This window comes from Nicotiana tabacum, chromosome 10 (genome assembly GCF_000715075.1).
Source record: "Nicotiana tabacum cultivar K326 chromosome 10, ASM71507v2, whole genome shotgun sequence".
NCBI lineage: Eukaryota > Viridiplantae > Streptophyta > Magnoliopsida > Solanales > Solanaceae > Nicotiana > Nicotiana tabacum.
The window spans coordinates 3,854,733-3,878,003 of record NC_134089.1 but is presented as its reverse complement, the minus strand read 5'-3'; the positions used below and the strand labels follow the sequence as shown (position 1 = coordinate 3,878,003).

At 36.2% G+C, this 23,271-nt stretch overlaps 1 protein-coding gene across 1 annotated transcript; it reads left to right on the top strand.

The window, feature by feature from the left end:
* The first annotated feature begins 1,492 nt into the window (after positions 1–1,492).
* Positions 1,493–22,072, top strand: LOC107765839 (fatty acyl-CoA reductase 2, chloroplastic-like). The gene is made up of 9 exons (XM_016584540.2): positions 1,493–1,949; positions 5,948–6,051; positions 6,147–6,346; positions 18,986–19,086; positions 19,199–19,412; positions 19,513–19,674; positions 19,847–19,928; positions 20,583–20,971; positions 21,800–22,072. Exons 1-9 carry the CDS (start codon positions 1,616–1,618, stop codon positions 21,963–21,965), a joined length of 1,752 nt encoding a protein of 583 aa, XP_016440026.2. The 5' UTR covers positions 1,493–1,615; the 3' UTR covers positions 21,966–22,072.
* Positions 22,073–23,271: the final 1,199 nt, after the last annotated feature.

Genomic DNA, 23,271 nt, shown 5'->3' with positions numbered 1-23,271 from the left:
ATTTAAATAAATAAATTACTATAACGATAAACGATATCATTTTTATATTTTTACCGCATATTTTCATTTTCTTATTATCTAACATATATATTTAGTAAAAAAATGACGAAGCGGTGCCACGTGACACCGCTTGAGGCAAGGTGTCTACGCCTCTATTTCTTGGAACCGATTTCTATGTTGTGTTATACTATATGTTTTCTATAACAACACTTCACTATAACAAGAAAAAATATCGGAATAAACGAGATTGTTACAAAGAGGTTTGACTGTACTACTTTAACAAATAGAGAACAAATTTTTTTTTATGAAGGTAAGCATTTAAAAAGATGCTATAATTAAACATGGGTACTGATACTCTTCATGTGGTAACTGGTGGTACCAGTATTACTGATTACTACACTCTGCATTTCATTTATGTGACAAGATATGGAATGAGCGAGTCTTTTACTTAATTTTCAGTGTATATATTTATTAAGTTCCTTAAATAAAAGTTCCATATTTGATATTAAAAAAATAATAATAAGTCATACTTGTGTTTATAAGTTTGTTTGACCAGCTTATAAGCTTAGTTAAATACTCTCCAAATACAATAATTAATAATGTTAAATTATCAAATGAAGAAATTTTTGACTTCCTAAATAATAATCGCTATTTTTATTCAAGGAGTGTCAATTGATACCTCTTCACCGAAAAATTATATAATGTAGCTAGGTAAAAGAAAACTGGTAAAGTTGTTGGCATATGACCAGGAGGTCATGGGTTCGAGCCGTGGAAATAGTCTCTTGCAGAAATGCAGAGCAAGACTACGTACAATAGATCCTTGTGATTTGACCCTTCCCCGGTGTTAGGAGCGGAACAAAGTCAGGTATTATGCGTAAGCTAGTAAAGCAACACTTGAACGACGATAAATCAGACAACAGAAGAGAAATATACCAAAAGAGACATAAATATTTAACGTGGTTCGGCCAATTGACCTACTTCCACGGGGGAGATGAGCAATCCATTATAATAAAATAGAGTACAAAATAGAGAACAACCTCACGAAGAGGCAAACACAAGTGACATACTAACATTTGTCCCCTAAAGTTTTCCCCCTAAACACGACTCTCAAGCCTCATATGGCTACATTGTGGATGCTGCCGTATGAGAAGGAAGGATCCTCAATTTATAGACGTACAAGCATTTTCCTACAATAAAAGGGACTAGCCAAATATGGAAATTTATAATTTTCTTCTACAAGAAAAAAAAAACCCAATTATGGTAAATATGTTGTCATTTCCTTCAAGAGATAGAAAAATCAAACGTGATAAAAAAAAATCAAGACAACCTCTAACACTCGGATCTGCGCATGATGAGAGCTTAGTGTATCGGGCTGGCTACCCTTTATATAGCTAGGTAAAAAAACAATTACGCATATATACTATATGAAAAATTCTTTTTAGTTTTTAACGTGTTTACTTCTTTATATTTTGGTTTCTCTTAGTGAAAATCATAGCTCTGGGATAGTTGCCACATAATTGAAATAGAATGAGTACTGTCTTTAAACTCCCTCTATAAATGGAGATCAAAAGATCATTTCAGCTCCTACAGATTTTCTTTTTTTGGACAAATACCAATGCTTCGTTTCAAAAATATTTTCCCCCTTTATACAAGGGAATTACCAACTAAATTATTTTCTGAAAATCATGATTCTACTATTTTTAAATATAACATTTCATCTTTGGAAAACCATAAAAAAGCAAGAAAAAGATTTTGTTGCATGAAATCTGAAAACTTAGGAAATCCACAAAAATGTTTATTAAAAGCAGTCACTGATGTTGAAGCCATAACAATGGAGGAAAATATTGAAGTTTTAAATACTCCTAAATCCAGTGATGGAATTGGAATTGTGGATTTTTTTGGAGGGAAGAATGTTCTTGTCACTGGTGCTACAGGGTTTCTCGCAAAAGGTAATTTTATTAAATTATTTTTTTGAGAATTTATATCGCACTTTTTGGTTATAATTAATCATCTTTTAAGGTTTTTAACTTATGGTGTGTTCGTTATGAAAGAAATCACTAAAGAAAAAATTGTGGAAAATAAGAAATATTTTCAGTATTTGGTTGCTGAGTTAAAAATAGTTTTAAATGTTCGGTTGGGTGAATAGAAAATATTTTTCTGTATTTAGTTGTATGGAGAAAAATAACTTTCTAATAATATTACAATATTATATTTTCTTTTCTTTTTGTAGTGTTTGTATTACGTTGTTTAGTCCACTTCCACATGCTGCTGTGTCAAAGTGAGAAGCAGCTAAAGATGGAATATTTTAAAAAGTATTTTTTGAAAATATTTTTCTTCTCTTAATATCAGAGGCGTATCTAACAGCTTGTTTGGATGGTTGTTCCTCATTGTATCGTATTGTATTGTTATCCCAAAACAATGTTTGTTTTGATTGTTTTATTAAAATTGATTATATTGTATTATTAAATCCATTGTTTCGGAATAATAAAAAATCCCTCTTTTGGAAACAACCGATTTAATGTGGTGGGATTGTTTCTTATTTTTCTTTTCAATTATACCCTAATTTATTACTCCACAATTCTATTTTACCCTTCTTCTTTTTTTGCTATTTTAACTCCAATTCTCCAACTTATAACCTACTTTGTTTTTTTCCAGACCAATGTTAAAGGTGTTTTGCCGCCTTATGTTTTTTTTCCTCCTAATTTGTTTTTAACTCAATTCTAATTAGTTGTGCTCCTTTGTTTTGCCTTCTTCTGTCTCGCTCCTTTGTTCTGATTTCTTAAGGTGTTTTGCCTTCTTCTGTTTTATTTTTTAAAATTATTTTTTTTACATATTTTTTGATAAATTTAATATTTAAAAAATTGAGGGTATTTTAGTAAATTTATCAGTTACAGTACAGTACGATACAGTCAAACAAAACAACAAAATATTATTTAACAATAACAAACAAAACAATTTATCCAAACATTGTATTCATAAAACGATACGGTACAATACGATCCAATACAATCCAATAAATTATAAAACAATGGGGAACAATGACCCAAATAGAGTGTAAGTCTTAGGATATGGGTTCATGTGAACCCATATTCCTTTTCCTAAACCATGTATAATAATGTTATATTTCTTGAGAATTACTTAATTATATGTGTGTGAACCCATACTCAAAGACTCCTATGGTGCAATAATCATTGGGTGCACCTCTACGAGTGAAATTGGTGGTTCAAATCCCACTCCGGACGGTCTTGTTTTCGGCACGGAGTATAGATATATATGTAAAAATCACTAAAAAAAAATTTAAAAAGATATACTTTTGAACCTATAATTTCAAAAGTGTAGTGGGTACATGGTAGATACTAAAGTTAAACTCGTCAAATATAAATTCTAAATTCGCATCTTCACAATAGTGCATCCATCCTCTTGAAATCCTGGATCCGCCTCTACTTAATTTAGATGTTTATATCTGAATCGTTGAATTTATCCGTCCCGTATATTTACTTCTAACTAAACAATTAACATTAAGAATTAACAAATCAAAATAAAAATGTATATCACTTAATCATAAGTAGTAAAAATTATATGTAAGACATATGTCTTACAATTATTTGGTATAACATCCGGTAAAAATATATGTTTATCTCCAATTAGGGGTGTTCATAAAAATCTGAAAACTCGAACCAAACCGAAAACCAAAAAAAAAACCGATACTTTTTGGTTTGGTTTGGTTTTGGTTTTGGTTTTGAAATTTAAAAACCGATCAAATTTGGTTTGGATTTGGTTTTAATTAAAAAAACCCGAATCAAACCGAATATAGGAGTAGCTATTTTAAATTTATTATTACACCTATATATGTATACTTTTATACAAATTTTTAAAAATTTTATAGTAAATTTTAATCGTTTGCACATTTAGTAAAGTTCTTTACCTTTACATTCTAGTTTAATCGGTAGTTTTCTTTTGTTAAGTGTAAGAATCTATCTCATGTTAAAAATAATACTCCCTCCATTTTAATTTATGTGAACCTATTTCCTTTTTAGTCCGTGCAAAAAAGAATGACCTCTTTCCTTATTTAGAAACAATTTACATTTACACAATGATTTATAGCCACACAAAATATATGTGCCTCATTTTACACAACAAAATCAAAAGTCTTCTCTCTTTTCTTAAACTTCGTGCTCAGTCAAATGGGTTCACATAAATTGAAACGGAGTGAGTATATTTTTAATTGAGTCCTTAAATTAGTCATCACTATTTGATTCAATTATCATCAATATATCTTGGTAAATAATAGATTTCTCAAAGGACAATTGATTTGATAGTGTTACGTTGAAAATGTGGTCGCCGAAATGTGTGTTTGGTAGTGTATGTCTTATATTTAAGAAAAACCCGACAAATAACCGGAAAAAACCAAAAAATCGACATAAACGGAATCGAGAAAAAACTGACTTAATTGGTTTGGTTTGGTTCTAATATTTGAAAAACCGACTTACTTCGTTTGGTTCCTTTTTAGGAAAAAACCGATCCAAATCGAACTATGAACACCCCTGTCTCCCATCTATTAAGTGTACGTCTTTGTTTTTTGTTTTTTATTTACAGCCACCTACTTGCTTTTAATAAAATTAAATTGTTCAATATGGAGGTAGGGATTGTTGAGTTTTTTAAGGAAAGAATCTTCTTGTGATTCTTTCATGCAAAATATCACTCCATTTAATTTTACCTTGAATAGCCACTACTTACATTTATTTTCTTTCCACTATGAGTAATTTTGGGTGGACAACGTACTATTCACCTTTTTTTTTTCTTTTCTTTTTTCAAATATTCATTACGTTTTGAAATTGCAATATCATTTTTTTAATTAAAATTATATAAACAGATCGTGTAAAAGATTTTTACAATAATAGGAGTACAATTTACCTGTTATAAGTCGTTTTTGTTACTTCAACTTTCTTGTTATCTTGTTATTATTGGTAGTGCTTCGCATTTCTGTTTCTTTTTCGTGGTTTATCCATTATTGTATTTTTTTTCAACTATGTTGTGGCTTTATTTTTCCTGAGCCGAAAGTCTGTTGAAAATAGTTTGTTTACCTTCACAAAGTAGAGATGAAGTTGCATACATTGTACCCTTTCCAGATCCTACTTATGAGATTACACTAGGCTTGTTGTTGTTGTAGTGGGCGTTTGGACATAAGAATTGTAAAATTCCGAAAAAAATGATTTTTTTTTTCAAGTGAAAATGGTATTTGAAAATTACAGTTGTGTTCGGACATGAATATAGTTTTGGGTATTTTTGAATTTTTGTGAATGATCTGAGTAAAAATTTTGAAAAACAGTTTTTTGAAATTTTTCAAATTTTCGAAAAATTTCAAAATTGATCTTCAAGTGAAAATTAAAAATTTTATGGTCAAACACTAATTTTAAAAAAAATAAAAGAAAAATTCGAAAAAAGTAAAAAAAAAATTCATGACCAAACGGGCTCGTAATTTTACCTACTATCGAGTATAGCCTATAAGTACATGTCTATTACTATATATTTTGCAGGTAAACAATATTCCCATGATTGCTTTACCAGTTGCTGACTCTTATTTGACTATTGATAGTCTAAAAGAAAAAGATTTTATTAACCACAAAAAAAAAAGAGAAAAAAAGATAATGACCATTTTAAATGAAGATTACCACCAAAGTGGATGCATGGAGAGCCATGCTTAAATAGTTTTGAGTTCGAGTCTTAAGAATTGAGAAATTTCTTCTTAAGTAAGCATACATGATGACACGTTCGAATTAATTGAGCTTGTAGGTAAAATACTGAATACCGGATGATTAAATAAAAAAAATAAAACTATATAGAAATAGAACAAAGACCAACAGATATTGTCAATCATTCTTGTTTTTATTCTTTATTACCTCATCTTTATTAGTACTCACATTTTCAATACAACAATTTTTTGCAGCTTTGGTCGAAAAGATGCTAAGAACAACACCAAAGATAAACAAAATCTATCTCCTCATTAGGGCAAAAGATAAGGGAGTTGCATTTGACAGACTAACAAGTGAAGTATGTTTATTAATTCTTCCTTTTATAAAATTTAATTAAGTCTGTACAAATATGAAACAATATTAATTTTTAATATACCTTTTCTTTATTATCAGATTATAGAGTCAAAATTATTCAAAGGCCTAGAAGAAATACATGGTGAATATTACAAGCCATTTATGCTAAGTAAATTGGTTCCTGTGGTTGGAAATATACATGAGCCAAACCTTGGTATGGATATTATTACTGCTCACCAAATTGCTGAAGAAATTGATTTGATCGTAGACTCTGCAGCAAACACTACATTTGACGAGAGGTTCTATTTTTTTTATTTATTATTTATGCTAATTCTTTTCACGCATTTGTTCTTCAAATTAGTCGTAGTATAATATTTTTTTAAAAGAAAATTTAATTATCGAGTAAATAATATTGATTTGACACGGAGTTCATTTAAGAAACAAAGGATGAGTTTTAAAAAAACTCCTAAGTTGGATGATCGTTTGAGAAATCAAAGAATGAGTTTTAAAAGAAAAAACTCGTAAGTTGGATGACCATTTGAGAAATCCGAAAATTTAGGCCCTCATGCAAAATTTTATGGACAAACACATTAAAAAAAAAAAAAATTAGGCCCCCATGCAAGTGAAATGCATGTTCAAATACTATTTTTCAACTTAACTTCAAATACTACTTTTTTTCCAAAATACTCATAAGTTAGATGACCGTTTGAGAAATCTGAAAGTTTATGGTTTCTAGCACCATAAAGTTAATTTTTCGATTAAATAGTTTTTTGGGAGGATTATATTAAATTGGATGATTTTATAATGACAAGAAAAGATGACCTTTACTTAGTAATTAGCTTAAGCTGAATGACTGATCACGCCAAACTATGCCTTATAAAAAGGACAAGCGGTCGTTGTAAATATAATCCGGGTATTTAGTCCAGAGTCGAATCCCACAGGGAATTAACCTACCAATTACTTTTGCCAGACTCACTGAATTCTCCGTAGTCAACTTCCCAGATATTTTGAATAACACTTGGCGATATTTCTACTAACTATAACTGAATAAAATTAAGTAAACTAAAAGCTAACTTTTAATGAGTTGTAAACAAATAAGAGAAGTTCTAATTAAGGTTGTGATTTCCCCTATTGATGGAATCCCTTCATGTTATGTATCGTATAGATTTGCTTAATCGTCTATATCAATTATGAGCACTCTTACTACCGTAACTCTCTCCCGAGTAATTACGACAATTTACTAGACGCACAATTCCGAGTTACGCTAGCTGGCTTTTATTACAGCTCGCTTAGATCGCACCCAAGATTTCGTTATCCCTAATCCCACCTTTAAATCCTTGGTTATTGATTCCTCATATACTTTGGGAGTGGTGCTGTTCAACTATTACCTAAATATGTACTCTCTCCCGAGTAATACATATTAAATAGGCACAGCTAATTGAGGATCCTATCAATTAACTAAAACAAGAACATAGTTGAACAAATAGAGATTAAACTGGGAAAACTATATTAACACAACAAGAAGTTCATCCCTCAACAGGCTCCATCAAAACCGTAGACTAAATAATTAGCTACTCATAATCGTGTTTATAATAACAACAGCAAAATTCATCATGAATGATAAAAACAAAAGGAATAAAGGTAGAACTCGTTGTCGTATTATCCTCTTTGCCTCTTGCCTCTTCTTTCCTTGAACAAAACTATAAAAACCTTGATATCCTCTTTTTGGGCGAGCTGGACCTCTTATAGGTTAAGTGGAATTACCTCCAAACTTCCAAGTTTACCCCTAAAATTTTTGCATTTCGGAGTGACTAGCGCGGCCGCGCTCGAACCGCGCATATAGCATTCTACATTGTCGTTGCTTCCTGGACTAGAGCGGCCGCGCTTGTGCCACACTAATTGACTTCAACACTGCCCCAGTTCTTCTTCTCTAGCGTGGCCGCTCTAAAGACGCGCTTGGCCCACGCTAGAGTGGATTAGCTATTTATCTCTTCTTTTCTCTCTTCTTTCACACGTACTCGACTCTGAGGGGCTTTACTTGCCTTAATTTAGCTTCAAACACTGTCCTAAGTCCTCATAAGCACGGCTTGCTCTTGCAAAACATAAAATTCACAATTAGAGCCATTCTATCGTCATTTAACCTTCCTAGAACAATGAAACACAGTCAAGTTGGGGCATAAATAGTCACCAAACTACATGAATCTAGCCTATTATCAATACCCCACACTTAAATCATTGCTAGTCCCTGAGCAATCCACCCTACTCTACAAAGGTTCCTTCACTAAGCTTTTCCCTAACATATCACACCAAGAACATATCACCAAAGTTGCATCTAGTAGTGTAACATCTTTGCCTCAAGAGTCGACTCTCACATATTGTGCAATATTCATACTTACTCAAATTACTCTATACAGAGGTCAAGACTTACCTTTCCTTCGTGAATCAAATACCCTCATATCACACAAGAGAGTAGTTCCACAAGTAATAATATTAAGAACAATTAGGAACGCAGATAGATAAAATTCACTCACTCTCAGAAAGAACATTCATATATCACAAAGATGCACCATAGGCTTGCCCGTAGTGTACTACTCTACTAATTGAGCTCATTCAGTTTAAGATCAATTAGGACTTCATTTGGTTGTAATGTAGGCTAAGGGACAGGTAGGATATATTTGGATATAGTGACTAACCTCCCTAAGCACTTTTAATACAATCACTTTCGCATTCAGAACCATACTTATGTCAGACCAGACATTCCACCACACTTCTATTTATAATACTCCAAACTCCTTTAGGTGCAATTGTATCAAGTCACCACTTATCAAGGACTACCTTTACTTTTTTTTTCAAGTGGCGCTTATTCTTTCATTTTTCAAAACACTGCACCCTTTTTTTTTTCTCTCTCTCTCTCTCTATTTCATTGGTTCCACTCAAAAATCAAACCACCACCCCACACTTTAACTTTTGCATATTTCATAACCATTCAAGTGTTCATGAGAGGTAAAGGGGTTCAAACAGATTGGTCGTTCAAACAATTGGGTAAGGTCTGTAATGTGGTTGCCAAAGAAACATGCTTATAGGATCAACGGGGTTAACTACGATGTATCGCATTTAGGTGGGTCTACTTTATATATCTGACTTAACAAAGAAATGCCTATATCACTTCTAAGACTGAATAAAGCTACTATTTTGCTTTGGAAACACACAGGGCAAGTTCTAGGCATCAAATTCAAAGCATAGAATACAATACAACTCACACACACATGGCACATGACTCACTCCAGATTGGATTATAAAAACACTCTCATTTGAGTACTCAAGTCAATTACAAACATACAATTTAAGGCACTCTAACAAGAATCAACAACTGAGACTATGTGTCACACTTTAGACTTACTTCCCTCAAGAAACTGTGTAGAAGATATTTCATCAGGAAGAGTCCAACCTATTTCTGTTTTTTTTTGTTTTTTTATAAAGGTCGACTTAGACCCTCAAAAACCCTGCCGAATGAGATTTGTCGTCGGGACAAGTCGACTCATCTAATTTGACTGCTACTCAAAGCCACAAAACAAAAGAAAACATAAAACAATCATGTTCTTACATATATACACATACACTGAAGTATCCCCCACCCCACACTTAAAAAGAAGATATGTCCTCATGGCATATAAAATAAAGAACTGTGAGGTAAAGGAACTTCCCTGATGGATCAATCTTGATCAGAGACCGTCCCTGGGTCTAGATGACATGCACGACCCAGAGCTCGCAGCCAGCCCATTATTTTTTTCTCAGATTTAACCTGATGGGTGGCCATCGCATCAACACGCGTACCTAAGTCAGCGACCAAGGTACGCAACCCTGCCACCTCCTGCTCTAAGGCTGCTAATCGGGTAACCTGACCAACCCCAGATGGTCCTGCAGCTTCTGCAACCTGCTCATGGGCGGGCGACTTGGCTCTTACTTCCTCTTGCCCATCCTCTCCCTCCTCAGATTCATCGGAGTCAGCACTATCATCACCACCAAGTGCCACAGGCTCCTTCCCCGTAGTCACCTTGTCAGCTCGAAACTTTGCCTCTCTCGGCACTTTTCCATCCACATTCAAATTTTTCGGCACCCGAGCTGCCCGGCAAAGCCTAGTGACTAGGGAAGGGAAGAAGAAACCATACCTCTTCACCGGACAACGTGTAAACATCTCCACGTGAATAAGCTTGGCAATGTCAAAGTTGTGACCATTTATAAAGCACCAAATTAAAGCATCTCGAGGAGCATTCACTTCTGTGGTGTTGGAGGATGGGAGCAGGCGATTGTTGATGACATACAGCTAGATTTTCCCTTCAAAGGTGAGTGCCGCTGAATGGAAATTCTTCCATATTTCATCCACACAATTTCCTTGCCGGGTACACATATGGTTTCAAAGAACCTCACCCACTGGGTGTATCTTCTACCATACAGTTCGGTATATCTCCACAGGTGCGGGAAGCCGGTATATCCTCCGAATAGCCTCAACAGAGGCATTCACGGCCTTTTTGCGCACTGTTACTACACCATTCACATGTTCTTTTACGTTGGCATAGAATTCACGCACAACCATCAAATTCCCATCGTCGGCCCCTCAAAGAAAATTTCTAGCCCACGCCTGACCAGCTCATTATACAAGTTGGGCAGACATTGTGGAGCGACCCTATATATATGCCCCTCTCTGGTATTGGTTTCTTGGAGGCCTTATCAGCAAAATGGTCCTGAGCAGCGGCGGAGACGAACCTGTTACTATCAAAAGGACGAGTAGGAGCTGAAGCGCGCGCTCTGGAGGATCCAGATTGACCGCTGGATGAAGCACCAGTGGTTTGGCTCCTCAGACTAAGTAGTATTAGCACAACACAAAAGGTGTGACTCGACTGCGGCTATTCAGACTTTGCCCGCACAGTTGGTCACAATTATCATTGACACTCACTGTGACATTTAAACAAACACTTTGTGGGCAGCATTTACCAGAACCCCCAATTAATCATGTTGTAACCCAATTACCACCACAATTGCCCAAATTCACCCAACTAAGGTAAGAGATACAACTCCACAAATACCACCACCCACAAGCACTATGTATACACTACAAATTACTTCTAAGAAAAGAGAAGAAAAACTACATAATCAAGAATTCAAAAGAAAACCCAACAAAAATTGGCAAAAAGAAAACCTTACCTGAAGTGGGAGGAGGTTGTGTAAAGTGAAGAAGAGTAGTGGGGATGGGATTGGCATTGAACCTTGGGGGAATTAGGGCTGGGATTATTTGGGAATGAAGAAGATGGGAATTTGGAGAAGAGGGGAATTAGGGCTGAGATTCTTAGTCGTGGGGTGTTGATAGGAGAAGAGGGGAATAGCTAGGGTTGGGGATAAACAAAATAAAACAATTAAAATACAGGATAAAAAAATTAAGAAAAATGTTAACTTATACCAAGTGGCAGGCGGAACATAACAAGCGCGGTTCGAGCGCGGCCGCACTAGTGAAACAGAATACTTGGTCATATGCACTGTAACTAGCGCGGTCTGAGCACGGCTGCGCTCCTGGGCGGATATCTGAGGCAGAATACTTTGCCATATTCGTAGTCGAAGCGCGCCCGCGCTCCTGGGCCTCGAGATTTTTCAATATTTTTACCTATTCCTTCAGCGTATGATGGACTTATCACTCACCCAAGCTCACCTGCACTGGTTAGTACTTACCAAAATCAAAAATAACAAATACTAACTATACTAAAGTCACTACGCATTGGGTTGTCTCCCAACCAGCGCCTTAGTTAATGTCATGGCACGACAGTTACAACAAGTCAATGAGTTGCCTCCCATGTAGCGCCTGATTTAATATCGCGGCACGATACAGATGAGCGCATTTAAGGCTCGCTGACCTCTGAGGTTCAGTCAGATGGATCACTGACACTTCCTTGGTTTCATTCATGCCCACATATGGTTTCAATCTTTTCCCATTGACTCTAAATATGTGGAAATTTTTCTCTGAGGCAATCTCTATGGCACCTGAAGGGAGCACTTCGACCACCCAAAATGGTCCAGACCATCATGACTTGAGTTTACCCAGAAATAGCCTTAATCTTGAGTTATAAAGCAACACCATATTTCCGGGATTGAAATTTCGCTCAACAATGTTCTTATTGTGCAACCTCTACATTAACTCCTTGTATAAACTCGTGCTATCGAAAGCAAGAAATCGGAACTCATCTAGCTCATGCAATTCTGTGACTCTATTTGTTCCCGCAACCTCAATGTCCAGATTTAGCTATTTCATTGCCGACCTAGCTCTATGTTCTAGTTCCACTGGCAAGTGACGGGCCTTCCCGAACACCAACTTGTATGGTGACATACCAATTGGTGTTTTGAAAGCGGTTCTGTAGGCCCAGAGTGCATCATCTAACTTTTTCGTCCAATCAGTTCTTGTGGCATTTACAGTCTTGGTCAGCACACTCTTTATTTATTTATTTGACACTTTGACCTGTCCATTGGTCTGAGGATGATATGGGGTTGCCACCTTGTTGCGCACATTGTACCTTGCTAGCAATTTCTTGAAGGCTCAATTGCAAAAGTGAGTGCCTCTGTCACTGATAATAGCTATCGGGGTCCCAAAACGGGTGAATATTTTTCTTCTTCAAAAACCCCACTACCACCCTTGCATCATTGGTGGGGAGTGTTGCAGCTTCCACCCATTTGGACACGTAATCTACAGCAACAAGTATGTACTTATTTCCAAATGAGCTAACAAAGGGACCCATGAAGTCTATCCCCATACATCGAACACTTCAACCTCTTGAATTGGGTTCATGGGCATCTCATGGCGATAGGAGATGTTCCCGGTTCGCTGATATTCATCACAACCCTTCACCTATTGATGTGCATCCTTATACACGGTTGGCCAGTAGAACCCGAATTCTAGAACTTTTGCTGCCGTCCTAACTCCTCCAAAATGTCCGCCATATGCTGATGTGTGACATGCCTGCAAAACAGAAGATTGTTCTATCTCGGGTACACACCTTCGGATCATATTATCAACACAAATTCTAAATAGATAAGGTTCATCCCAGTAATACATGCGGCAGTCACGATAAAACTTTTTCTTTTGCACAAAGGAAAGGTCATAGGGAACTATACCACTTGTCAGGTAATTTGCAATATCTGCATACCATGGCACTTCCTCAAGGCTTATGGCAAGTAGCTGCTCATATGGAAAGGTTTCCAAAATATCCTCTGTCTCAACTGAGTTTTCAGCTCCTTCAAGTCACGATAGATGATCATCGACCTAGTTTTTCGTACCCTTACGGTCACGAATCTCCAGGTCGAACTCTTGCAGTAGCAGCACGCAATGAATCAGGCACTGTTTGGACTCCTTCTTTTCAATCAAGTACCTGAGAGCAGCATGATTAGTATATACAATTACCTTAGAGCCAATCAAGTATGATCTGAACTTGTCGAATGCGAACACCACAGCCAGCATCTCCTTTTCAGTCACAGTGTAGTTCAGCTGGGCTCCACTCAATAATATACTGGCATAGTAAATTGGGTGCATTATCTTGTCTTTCTGTTGTCCTAGTACTACCCCCACTGCATAGTCACTGGTGTCACATGTGAGTTCGAATTGTTGCTCCCAGTTGGGGCAATAATGATGGGTGTTGTGACTAGCCTCTTTTTCAACTCCTCGAATGCTACCTTGCAATCATCAGAAAACATGAAAGGGTGATCTTTTTCTAACAACTTACAGAGAGGGTTGGCAATTTTTGAGAAGTCTTTGATGAATCTCCAGTAGAAACCGGCATGCCCGAGGAAGCTCCTGATTGCCTTGACTGATGTGGGGGTGGCAGCTTTGCTATCACATCAACTTTAGCACGATCCACCTAAATTCTCTTGCTTGATACCAGGTGTCCCAAGGCTATACCCTTTTGTACCACGAAATGGCACTTTTCCCAATTAAGTAAAAGGTTAGTCTCTATATACCTTTTCAACACTCGGGTTAGGTTTGTAAGGCACACATCGAATGAGTTTCCTACCACTGAGAAATCATCCATTAACACCTCCATTATGTCTTCAACCATGTCGGTGAATATGGCCATCATGCACTTTTGGAATGTGGCGGGTGCATTGCATAGGCCAAAAGGCATCCTCCGGAAGGCATAAATCCCACATGTGAATGAGGTCTTCTCTCTGTTCTCTGGTGCAATGAAGATTTGGTTGTACCCTGAGTACCCATCCAAAAATAGAAGTGGGGCCTTCCTGCTAGTCTGTCAAGCATCTGATCAATGAAAGGAAGTGGGAAGTGGTCTTTCCGGGTGGCCAGATTCAATTTCCTATAGTCCATACAAATTCTCCAGCCCGTGACAGTTCTTATAGAGATCAACTCATTATTATCATTTTTTACCATCGTCATACCACTCTTCCTAGGAACACATTACACTGGGCTAACCCAATTGTTGTCAAAAATGGGGAAAATAATTCTCGCATTTAACCACTTAATAATCTGTTTCTTCACCGCTTCTTTTATGTTAGGGTTCAGCCTTCTTTGGTGCTCCCTGGAAGGTTTGTGCCCCTCTTCCAGCAGAATTTTATGCATACAATATGTCGGGCTGATCCCCTTAATGTCTGCCATAGTCCACCCTATGGCAGTCTTGCACTCCGTGAGTACCTGCAAAAGCTGTTGTGCCTACATATCTAACAAACTAGATGAGATAATAATAGGTAATGTGGAGTTAGGTCATAGGAACGCATACCTAAGATGGGCGGGCAGTGGCTTCAACTCCAGCTTTGGTGGTTCTTCTATGGATGGCTTGGCTGGAGGAGTTTCTCTTTTTCCTAAGTGCAGGGGCTCGAATTCAAGTGATCTCTCCCAAAAGCCTCTAACCTCAAGAGCCAGCACCCATTCTGCCAATTCTTCCCCATTCACCTCATCTAAATTCATAAGACATGTAGCAAGAGGATCCTCAATAGTCAATGTCTCATCATCCTCTTCCACGATTACATCCACGACATCAATAAGAGAATAATTGGCGAATTCACTTGGTCGCCTCCTAGATTTCTACACGTTGAATATTATCTCCTCATCGTTCAACCTCATCTTGAGCTCCCCAGTTTCACAATCAATGAGGGCTCGTCCTGTGACCAAGAATGGACTTCCCAAAATTATGGAAATTTCTTCATCCACTCTACAATCCAGAATCACAAAATATACACGGAACACAAATTTCCCTACCTGTATCAACATGTCATCCAAAATACCTGAGGGTCTTTTCACAGTTCTGTCAGCCAGCTGCAACAACATAGACATGGGTTTATCTCTTCCAATCCCCAACCTCTTATAGATCGCCAGGGGAATAAGATTTATGCTAGCCCCCAAATCACAGAGTGCCTTGGCAAAGGCAAAGTTACTAATGGTGCAAGGAATTGTTAAACTCACTGGATCAGACAACTTTTCAGCAACTGGTCTAGTCACCACAGCACTGCAGGTCTGAGTTAGAGTCACTGTGGCGAAGTCTTGGAAGTCAAATTTTCGGAACATCAAGTCCTTCGTCATTTTTGCATAACCAGGCATCTCCTTCAAAGCATCAATCAATGGAATATTTACCTGAATTTGTTTCAACATCTCTAAGAATTTCTTGTATTGTTCCTCTTTCTGGTATTTGGCCAGCCTCTGTGGGAATAGTGCTGGAGGTCTCTTCTTCCCAGTGATTTGGGTTTTCTCTTTGTCAGACACCGCCTCAACTAGCGATTCCTAGGCTGTCTCAGCTTCTTTCTCAGCCTCAACATGTGTGTTGGTTTCTTCCTGGGCAGGTTGTACTGTCCCCTCTATCAGTTTTGCTAAATCATCTAGCTCAATGGGCACCGGTACAAGTGTCTCATCCTGTCTGTTTTCTCGAGCCCTCTCTTGCTCCAAGTCTAGGTTTATGCCATTACATAGACTCACTGCCATCAGCTGCTTTGGGCCTTGATTTTTTGGATTTACCTGAGTGTCTGCAGGCAACATCCCATGAGGACGATTATTCAAAGACATTGAGATCTGGCCCATTTGCACTTCAATATTCTTTATGGATGACTCATGTGCATCTACTCTTTCACTCATTTTCGCATTTGACCCAACTACTGCATCATTGCCTCGAGTCTGGCAAACTCATCTTCCTGTCTCCCACCATGTTGCTGCTGAGGAGGATGATAACCCTGCTGTTGATTTTGGTTGTTGTACCCCTATGGCATTTGGTCGGACACTACATTATTGTGAGGTCGTATGGTTTCCATATTTCCATTGTTGTGTTGTGGTTGGACTGGCCTGTATGGCTGATTCTGTTAGCCCCAATTCTAACCACCCTATCTCTGGCCCCCATAATTAAACACATAATTCATGTCCTCAGGGTAATGATGATGATCATTTTCCGCATTCCACTGGCTACCAATTGGCTAACTAATGCAAGATGTGCATAAGCCCCTATTGGTTGTATCTACAATGTGCACCTGCTGCTTCTGCCCTGACTCTTCCACCTTTTTGGTGAGTATGCTCATTTGTGTCATTAAGGCGACCATATTTTTAGCAAGAGTATTGGCTAGATCTAAAGCCACTGAGTGAACTACTAGAGTGATAGGTGCATTTCTGGTTGTCCACCCCGAATTCTGTGTCATCTTGTCAAGCAGGATCTGGCTTTCTCTTTATGATTTGCTCAAGAATGCTCCATCAGCTGAAGCATCAGCATTAGCCTTCACGCTATCTGTCAGACCCATGTAAAACAGCTGCCCCAACATCTGCTCTGGAATACCGTGGTATGGACATATAACCAACATCCCTTTGAATCGTTCCCATGTTTCTTGCAATATTTCCATTGGTTTCTGTTTGAAGCTCAAAATTTCATCAATTTGTTGAGCAGTCTTGTTGGGTGGATGAAACTGATTCACAAATTGCTTGACTAATTCCTCCCAAGTCGTGATGGAATTAATAGGGAGTGAATTTAGCCAAGTCTGGGCAGCTCCTGTCACTGAGAATGGAAACAACAACAGCTTTATTGCTTCCTGAGTTACGTTGGGCCGTCTTTGAGTTTTGCATATTGACAAGAAATTCTTCAAGTGCTATTGAGGATCTTCAATGTATGACACCAAATATAGTCCCTTGTTTTGCAACAAGTGCAGCATGTTGTTTATGATTTGAAAAGATTCAGCCTGTATCTATGGGACTAATATCGTTATGACCAAATTCTCTTATGTGGGTTGTGCCTAGTTATATAGAGAAGCCTCTTGCACTAGAGGCACCACTACCTGCGCAGCTGGGTCTAGTACGTTATCCCCGTTGTTGTCTCTATATTTTACCTGGTTTGCCATGTCTGGTTCAGATTGTTCAGTTGATTGTTGTTTGTTTTTCCAGTTGGCCCAATTCAAGGCCTTGAAAACTTTCTCGGGATCTGATAATGCTTCAAACACTTTACCAGTTCTTGATGAGTTTCTAGGCATGCACCTGTACAACCAAGTTAGCAAACGTTAAAATTTCAATATATGGATTGACAATGAAGAAAATTGACTACACTAAGAATTTTTGTATTTCTTTCAACTGTAATTGATAACACCGTTAATTCCCCGACAGCGACGCCAAAATTTCATCACGCCCAACTATGCCTTATAACAAGGACAAGCGGTCGTTGCAAATATAGGTATTTAGCCCATAGTCGAATCCCACAGGGAATTAACCTACCAATTACTTTTGTCAGACTCACTGAATTCTCCGTAATCAGCTTCCCAAATATTTTGAATAACACTTGGTGATATTTCTACTAAAGAATAAAATTAAGTAAACTAAAAGCTAACTATGACTTAGTTGTAAACAAATAAGAGAAGGACCTAAGGTTGTAATTTTTCCTATTGATGGAATCCCTACCTGTTATGTATCGTATAGATTTGCCTAATCGTCTCTATCGATCATGAGCACTCTTACTACCGTAACTCTCTCCCGAGTAATTACGACAATTTACTAGACGCACTCTTCCGAGTTACGCTAGCTGGCTTTTATTACAGCTCATTTAGATCGCACCCAAGGTTTCGTTATCCCTAATCCCACCTTTAAACCCTTGGTTATTGATTCTTCATATACTTTGGGAGTAGTGTTGTTCAACTACTACCTAAATATGTACTCTCTCTCTCTCGAATAATACATATTAAATAGGCACAGCTAATTGAGGATCCTATCAATTAACTACAACAAGAACGTAGTTGAACAAATAGAGATTAAACTGGGAAAACTATATTAACACAACAAGAAGTTCATCCCTCAACAGGTTCCATCAAAACCCTAGACTAAATAATTAGCTACTCATAATCGTGTTCATAATAAAAACAGCAAAATTCATCATGAATGATAAAAACAAAAGGAATAAAGGTAGAACTCGTTGTCGTATTATCCTCCTTGCCTCTTGCCTCTTCTTGCCTTGAACAAAACTATAAAAATCTTGATATCCTTGCTTTAATTTAGCTCCAAACATTGTCCTAAGTCCTCATAAGCACGACTTGCTCCTTCAAAACATAAAATTCACAATTAGAGCCATTCTATCGTCATTTAACCTTCCTAGAACAGTGAAGCACAGTCAAGTTGGGGCATAAATAGTCGCCAAACTACATGAATCTAGCCTATTATCAATGACCATATGAGAAATTAACAATAAATTTTAAGAAAACTCGTAAATTGGATGACTATTTGAGAAATCCAAAAATCTAGCATTTCTCGCATCAGAAAATTGATTATCCGATCAAAATAACTTTTTATTAGGGTTGTGTTAAATTGGATGCTTTTATAATGAGAAAAAAAGAGTGACTAAACTTAGTAATTAGCTTAAGCTGAATGACCATTTGAGAACTTAACTCTTCGTTAATTTTGTATTACGAACTCTTAATTACTCACTCCCATTTGATATGTCTAGGTATGACATAGCTCTTGAAGCTAATGTAAATGGTCCATGTCAACTCATGATGTTTGCCAAGAAATGCAAGAAATTAAAACTTCTTATGCATTATTCCACAGGTATGCATGCATTTGAATATTCTTTAAAATAGAGCATATTTTTCTAGATATAATATGCATTTAATTACAATAAAGAATTATCTTATTTGCATATTTCATTTAATTTTTAAAGCATATGCCAATGGAGAAAGAGAAGGCTTAATTTTGGAGATGCCATTTACCATGGGAGAAAGCATAACAAAGGAAAAAATCACTTCATTTTCTCCTTTTACTAAATTTTCATCCCTACATGCTATGAGTGAAATGGACTTAGTTTCAAAGTTGAAGAATGCTATTACTACAAACAATGGTTTGGAGCAAATAATGAAGGATTTAGGCATTGAGAGGTATTCTTTTGTTTCTCACCCAATGTTCGATATTTGTATTGAGGCCCGATTAAATTTCGATTTGCGCTGAAAAGTCCAACAATTATTGTTATAATTATAGGGCGAAGTTATATGGATGGCAAGATACATATTCATTCACGAAGGCCATTGGCGAAATGATGATTGATAGCATGAGAGAGGAAATACCAATACTCATTCTTCGTCCCTCTATGATAGCAAGTAGTTTTAAAGAACCTTTTCCGGGATGGATACAAGGATTCAGGTGTCGTTTTCTTTATTCGACTTTTTCTTTCTATTGTCCTTATCAGTCACATTTTTCTATAACAGTCATACTATTATCGTATTGAACTTTTTTCTTCTTTATTCATAGTGTATATATATATTCAACCAAAAATTAATATAATGTTTCTGACTTTTTATGTTCTCTCTCTTAGGGTAATTGACCCTTCAGTTTTTTTATATGGAAAAGGGGACCTCCCAGCCTTTCTTGGTGATCCAGATTGTCTTGTTGATGTTGTAAGTACAATTCTCTAATATATTTTAGTTGTTAAATTGCATCTGTTGTACTTATTAAAGCATGTGACCATCCCCTTTAAAAATTTTAAAAAGAAAATATTTTTATTTGTTACTTAATTACAGTCAAAGCTCTCTATAATAGTCATTCTTTAAATACATTTCACTATAAGAGCCAAATTTTTCTGAAATTGATTTTTCATGTTATCTTATATTATATGTTCTCGATAACAGCATTTTGCTATATCAGCCATAAAATATAGGTCAAATAACATAATTATAGAAAAATTTGATTGTATATCTTCAATGCATACACCCCCTCACGTGTGAATGTACACCTTTTTCATGAGCCAAACACGCGATATTTTTTTAAATAATAGTTTGTAGTGAGACTTGAACCCAAAATCACTGCTTACTTTATAATACCATTTTGAGGAGTGTGTGACTATTCACATCGAAAAGCTTAAACTATTAGATTAAATTATTAGAGATAAAAATACTTTTATTTACGTAATTATTTCTTCAACATTCAGATATATATTTTGCATATTAGGCTCAAAATCTCATATTCTTCTTTTCACAATGCTATAAATATTTCATAAATCATTTGATTAATCAATTGTATTAATTATCTAACTATTTCTTTACTTAGTTTAGGTTCCTGTTGATCTGGTTGTAAATGCTACAATGGCTGCAATTGCTAAGCATGGATATTTACAAAGTCCAGAAGTCAATGTCTATCATGTGGCATCAACATTTGTGAATCCTTTCTCATTATATCAACTTTTCAACTATTGCTATGAATATTTCACTTCATTTCCTTTAGTTAACTCAAAAGGAGATAAAGTGGAAGTCAAGGAGATGAAATATTTTGACAAAATATCAGACTTTTCAAATTATATTTGGGAGGAATTATCAAGGCAACATAATGTACAAGATTTAACTGAAAAAGAGCTATTGAAGACTCAAATGCGGTTTAAAAGAAAAGTGGAATATTTGAAGCACTTTTGCAAACTCTATGAGCCATATGCATTCTACAAAGGATGGTAAGATTTTTTTTTTTCACTTAAATACATGAGTAGTTTTAGTAGATATTATTATAAATTATATGGCTTTCACAAGTCAAAATTATTTAATTAGTATAAGAGTTACAGCATGGTGAAGGAGAACGTTAGAGCAACGATAAATTTGTCTTTGTATGATTTATATGTCAGGTGTTCGAGCCGTGGACAAGAGCGAAGCAACATAGTCCTAAGGGTGGTCAATTGACCATCATTCGTCGAAAATTTACTGTGCATATAAGTAAAATATTAAGTTTTAGAGGTATATAGCATATATTGAATACCCTTTATCGGAAAATATTTTTTAACTACTTTCAAGTTTGAACACCCTTGGCGAAATTCCTGGCATCGCCACTGGCCGTGGAAGTAGCCACTAATACTTGAATTAGGGTAAGCTATCTACATTACACCCTCTTAAGATATACCTTTCCCGTACTCTGCATGCACGTGGGATACCCTGTGAACCGAGCCGCCTTTTTGTTTAGTTACGTTGCAGCATGGTGTTTGCAATTTTACTGTGCACCACTTTTATTCCACAACTTTTACCTTTTTTTTTCTTTTTTTTTATCTTTTCTCCACAAGTATCAAAAATCTGTTTCCTATCTTAAAATATATGTCCAGTCAAATTTCTATCATATAAAATTAAGCAGATGAAGTAATATATAGTTAAAGTTATTATGTAATTCTCTTTTTTCTCCTACTTGCAGGACAGAAAGGTTAGTCTAAGACCAGATATTATATATACTTAAAGATGAATTAGAGTAAATTGTTTGTGCTTAATTTTAATTTATTTTCTTTTTTTCTTCTTGTAAGGTTTCACGTTGGCAACATGAGAAATTTAATGGAAGAAATGTCTGAAGAAGAGAGAATAAGCTTTGAGATTGATGCATCAAAGATAAATTGGAGAGATTACTTAACAGAAATTCACATTCCTGGTGTGAAAGAACATGTATTGAAAGGAGGAAGACTACCTTCCTAATAATTATATATTGGCAAAGAACATTTAGTTGTCTTTGTATTACAAACTTTTGCTTCCTCTATTGTGAAAGGAAAGAAATGGAACTAGTTTTAAAATTTCATTTTAAAGAGTTTTACTCTGTGTTTTACCCTCAAACTGTGTGTTTTAATTTGCTACTAATGTTTATATTAGAGTAGGCTGTTGACATTACACCTTTTGGGGTGCGGCCTTTCCCCGAATCCTATGTGAATGCAGGATGTTTTATGCACCAAGCTGTCCTTTTTGTTGAAAAGGGCATGACAAGTGACAAAGATAGAAATTTCACTTACTTAATATATTTTTTTATATATACAATATAAGTATTCAACAAAAAATGTTCCACTGATCACCCTTCACTGTACATGGCTATGTGTAACGACCCGACCTGTCGTTTTAAGCATTTCCATCCCGTTCAGCTATTTGAAGTCTTGAGTAGCGTCTTTTTGTGTATTATGACTTGCGAGAGTGGTCAAGTTTTATTTTCAGATGATTCAAAATTTAATTGAAAGAACAATCCATGTTTTGGAAGCTTAAGTTGAATAAATTGACCGGATGATAAAATATGTGTAAACGACCCCGAAATAGATTTTTGATGATTCCAATAGCTTCGTATGGTGATTTCGGGCTTAGGAGTGTGTCCATATATTTATTTTGAGGTCTGTAGCTAAAGTAGGCTTGAAATGGCGAAAATAAGAAATTTAAGTTTGGAAGTTTGACCGGTGGTTGACTTTTTGATATCGGGGTCGGAATCCAGTTCTGAAAATTTGTATAGCTTTGTTATGTTATTTATGACTTGTGTGCAAAATTTAAAGCCATTCCGGATTGATTTGGTATGTTTCGGTGCAAAATGTAGAAGTTGGAAGATTCGAAAACTCATAATTCAATTCGATGCACAATTCATAATTTCAGTGTTGTTTGACGTGGTTTGAAGCCTCGATTAAGTTCGTATTGTATTTTGGGACATGTTGGTATAATTGGTTAAGGTCCCGAGGGCCTCGGGTGGATTTTGAAAGGTTAACGGAATGGAAATCGGACAAAAAGGGTTGCTGGAATTTTCTGCTGCAGAAGCTGTCTTGGACAACTATGCAATCGTGGAGCCTATTTTGGAAGCTTATATCTCGAAATCCATAAGGAATCTGTAAATGTGCAAAACATAAAAATTGTAGCCCTTGCATCCAAGTTTCCATAAAGATAAACCATTAATCATTTGAATATTTGTACAAAACGTTATGATCGATTGAATAAAGGTTGGTAAAGTTGTTTTGAAATTTTTCAGAAATGATTGATG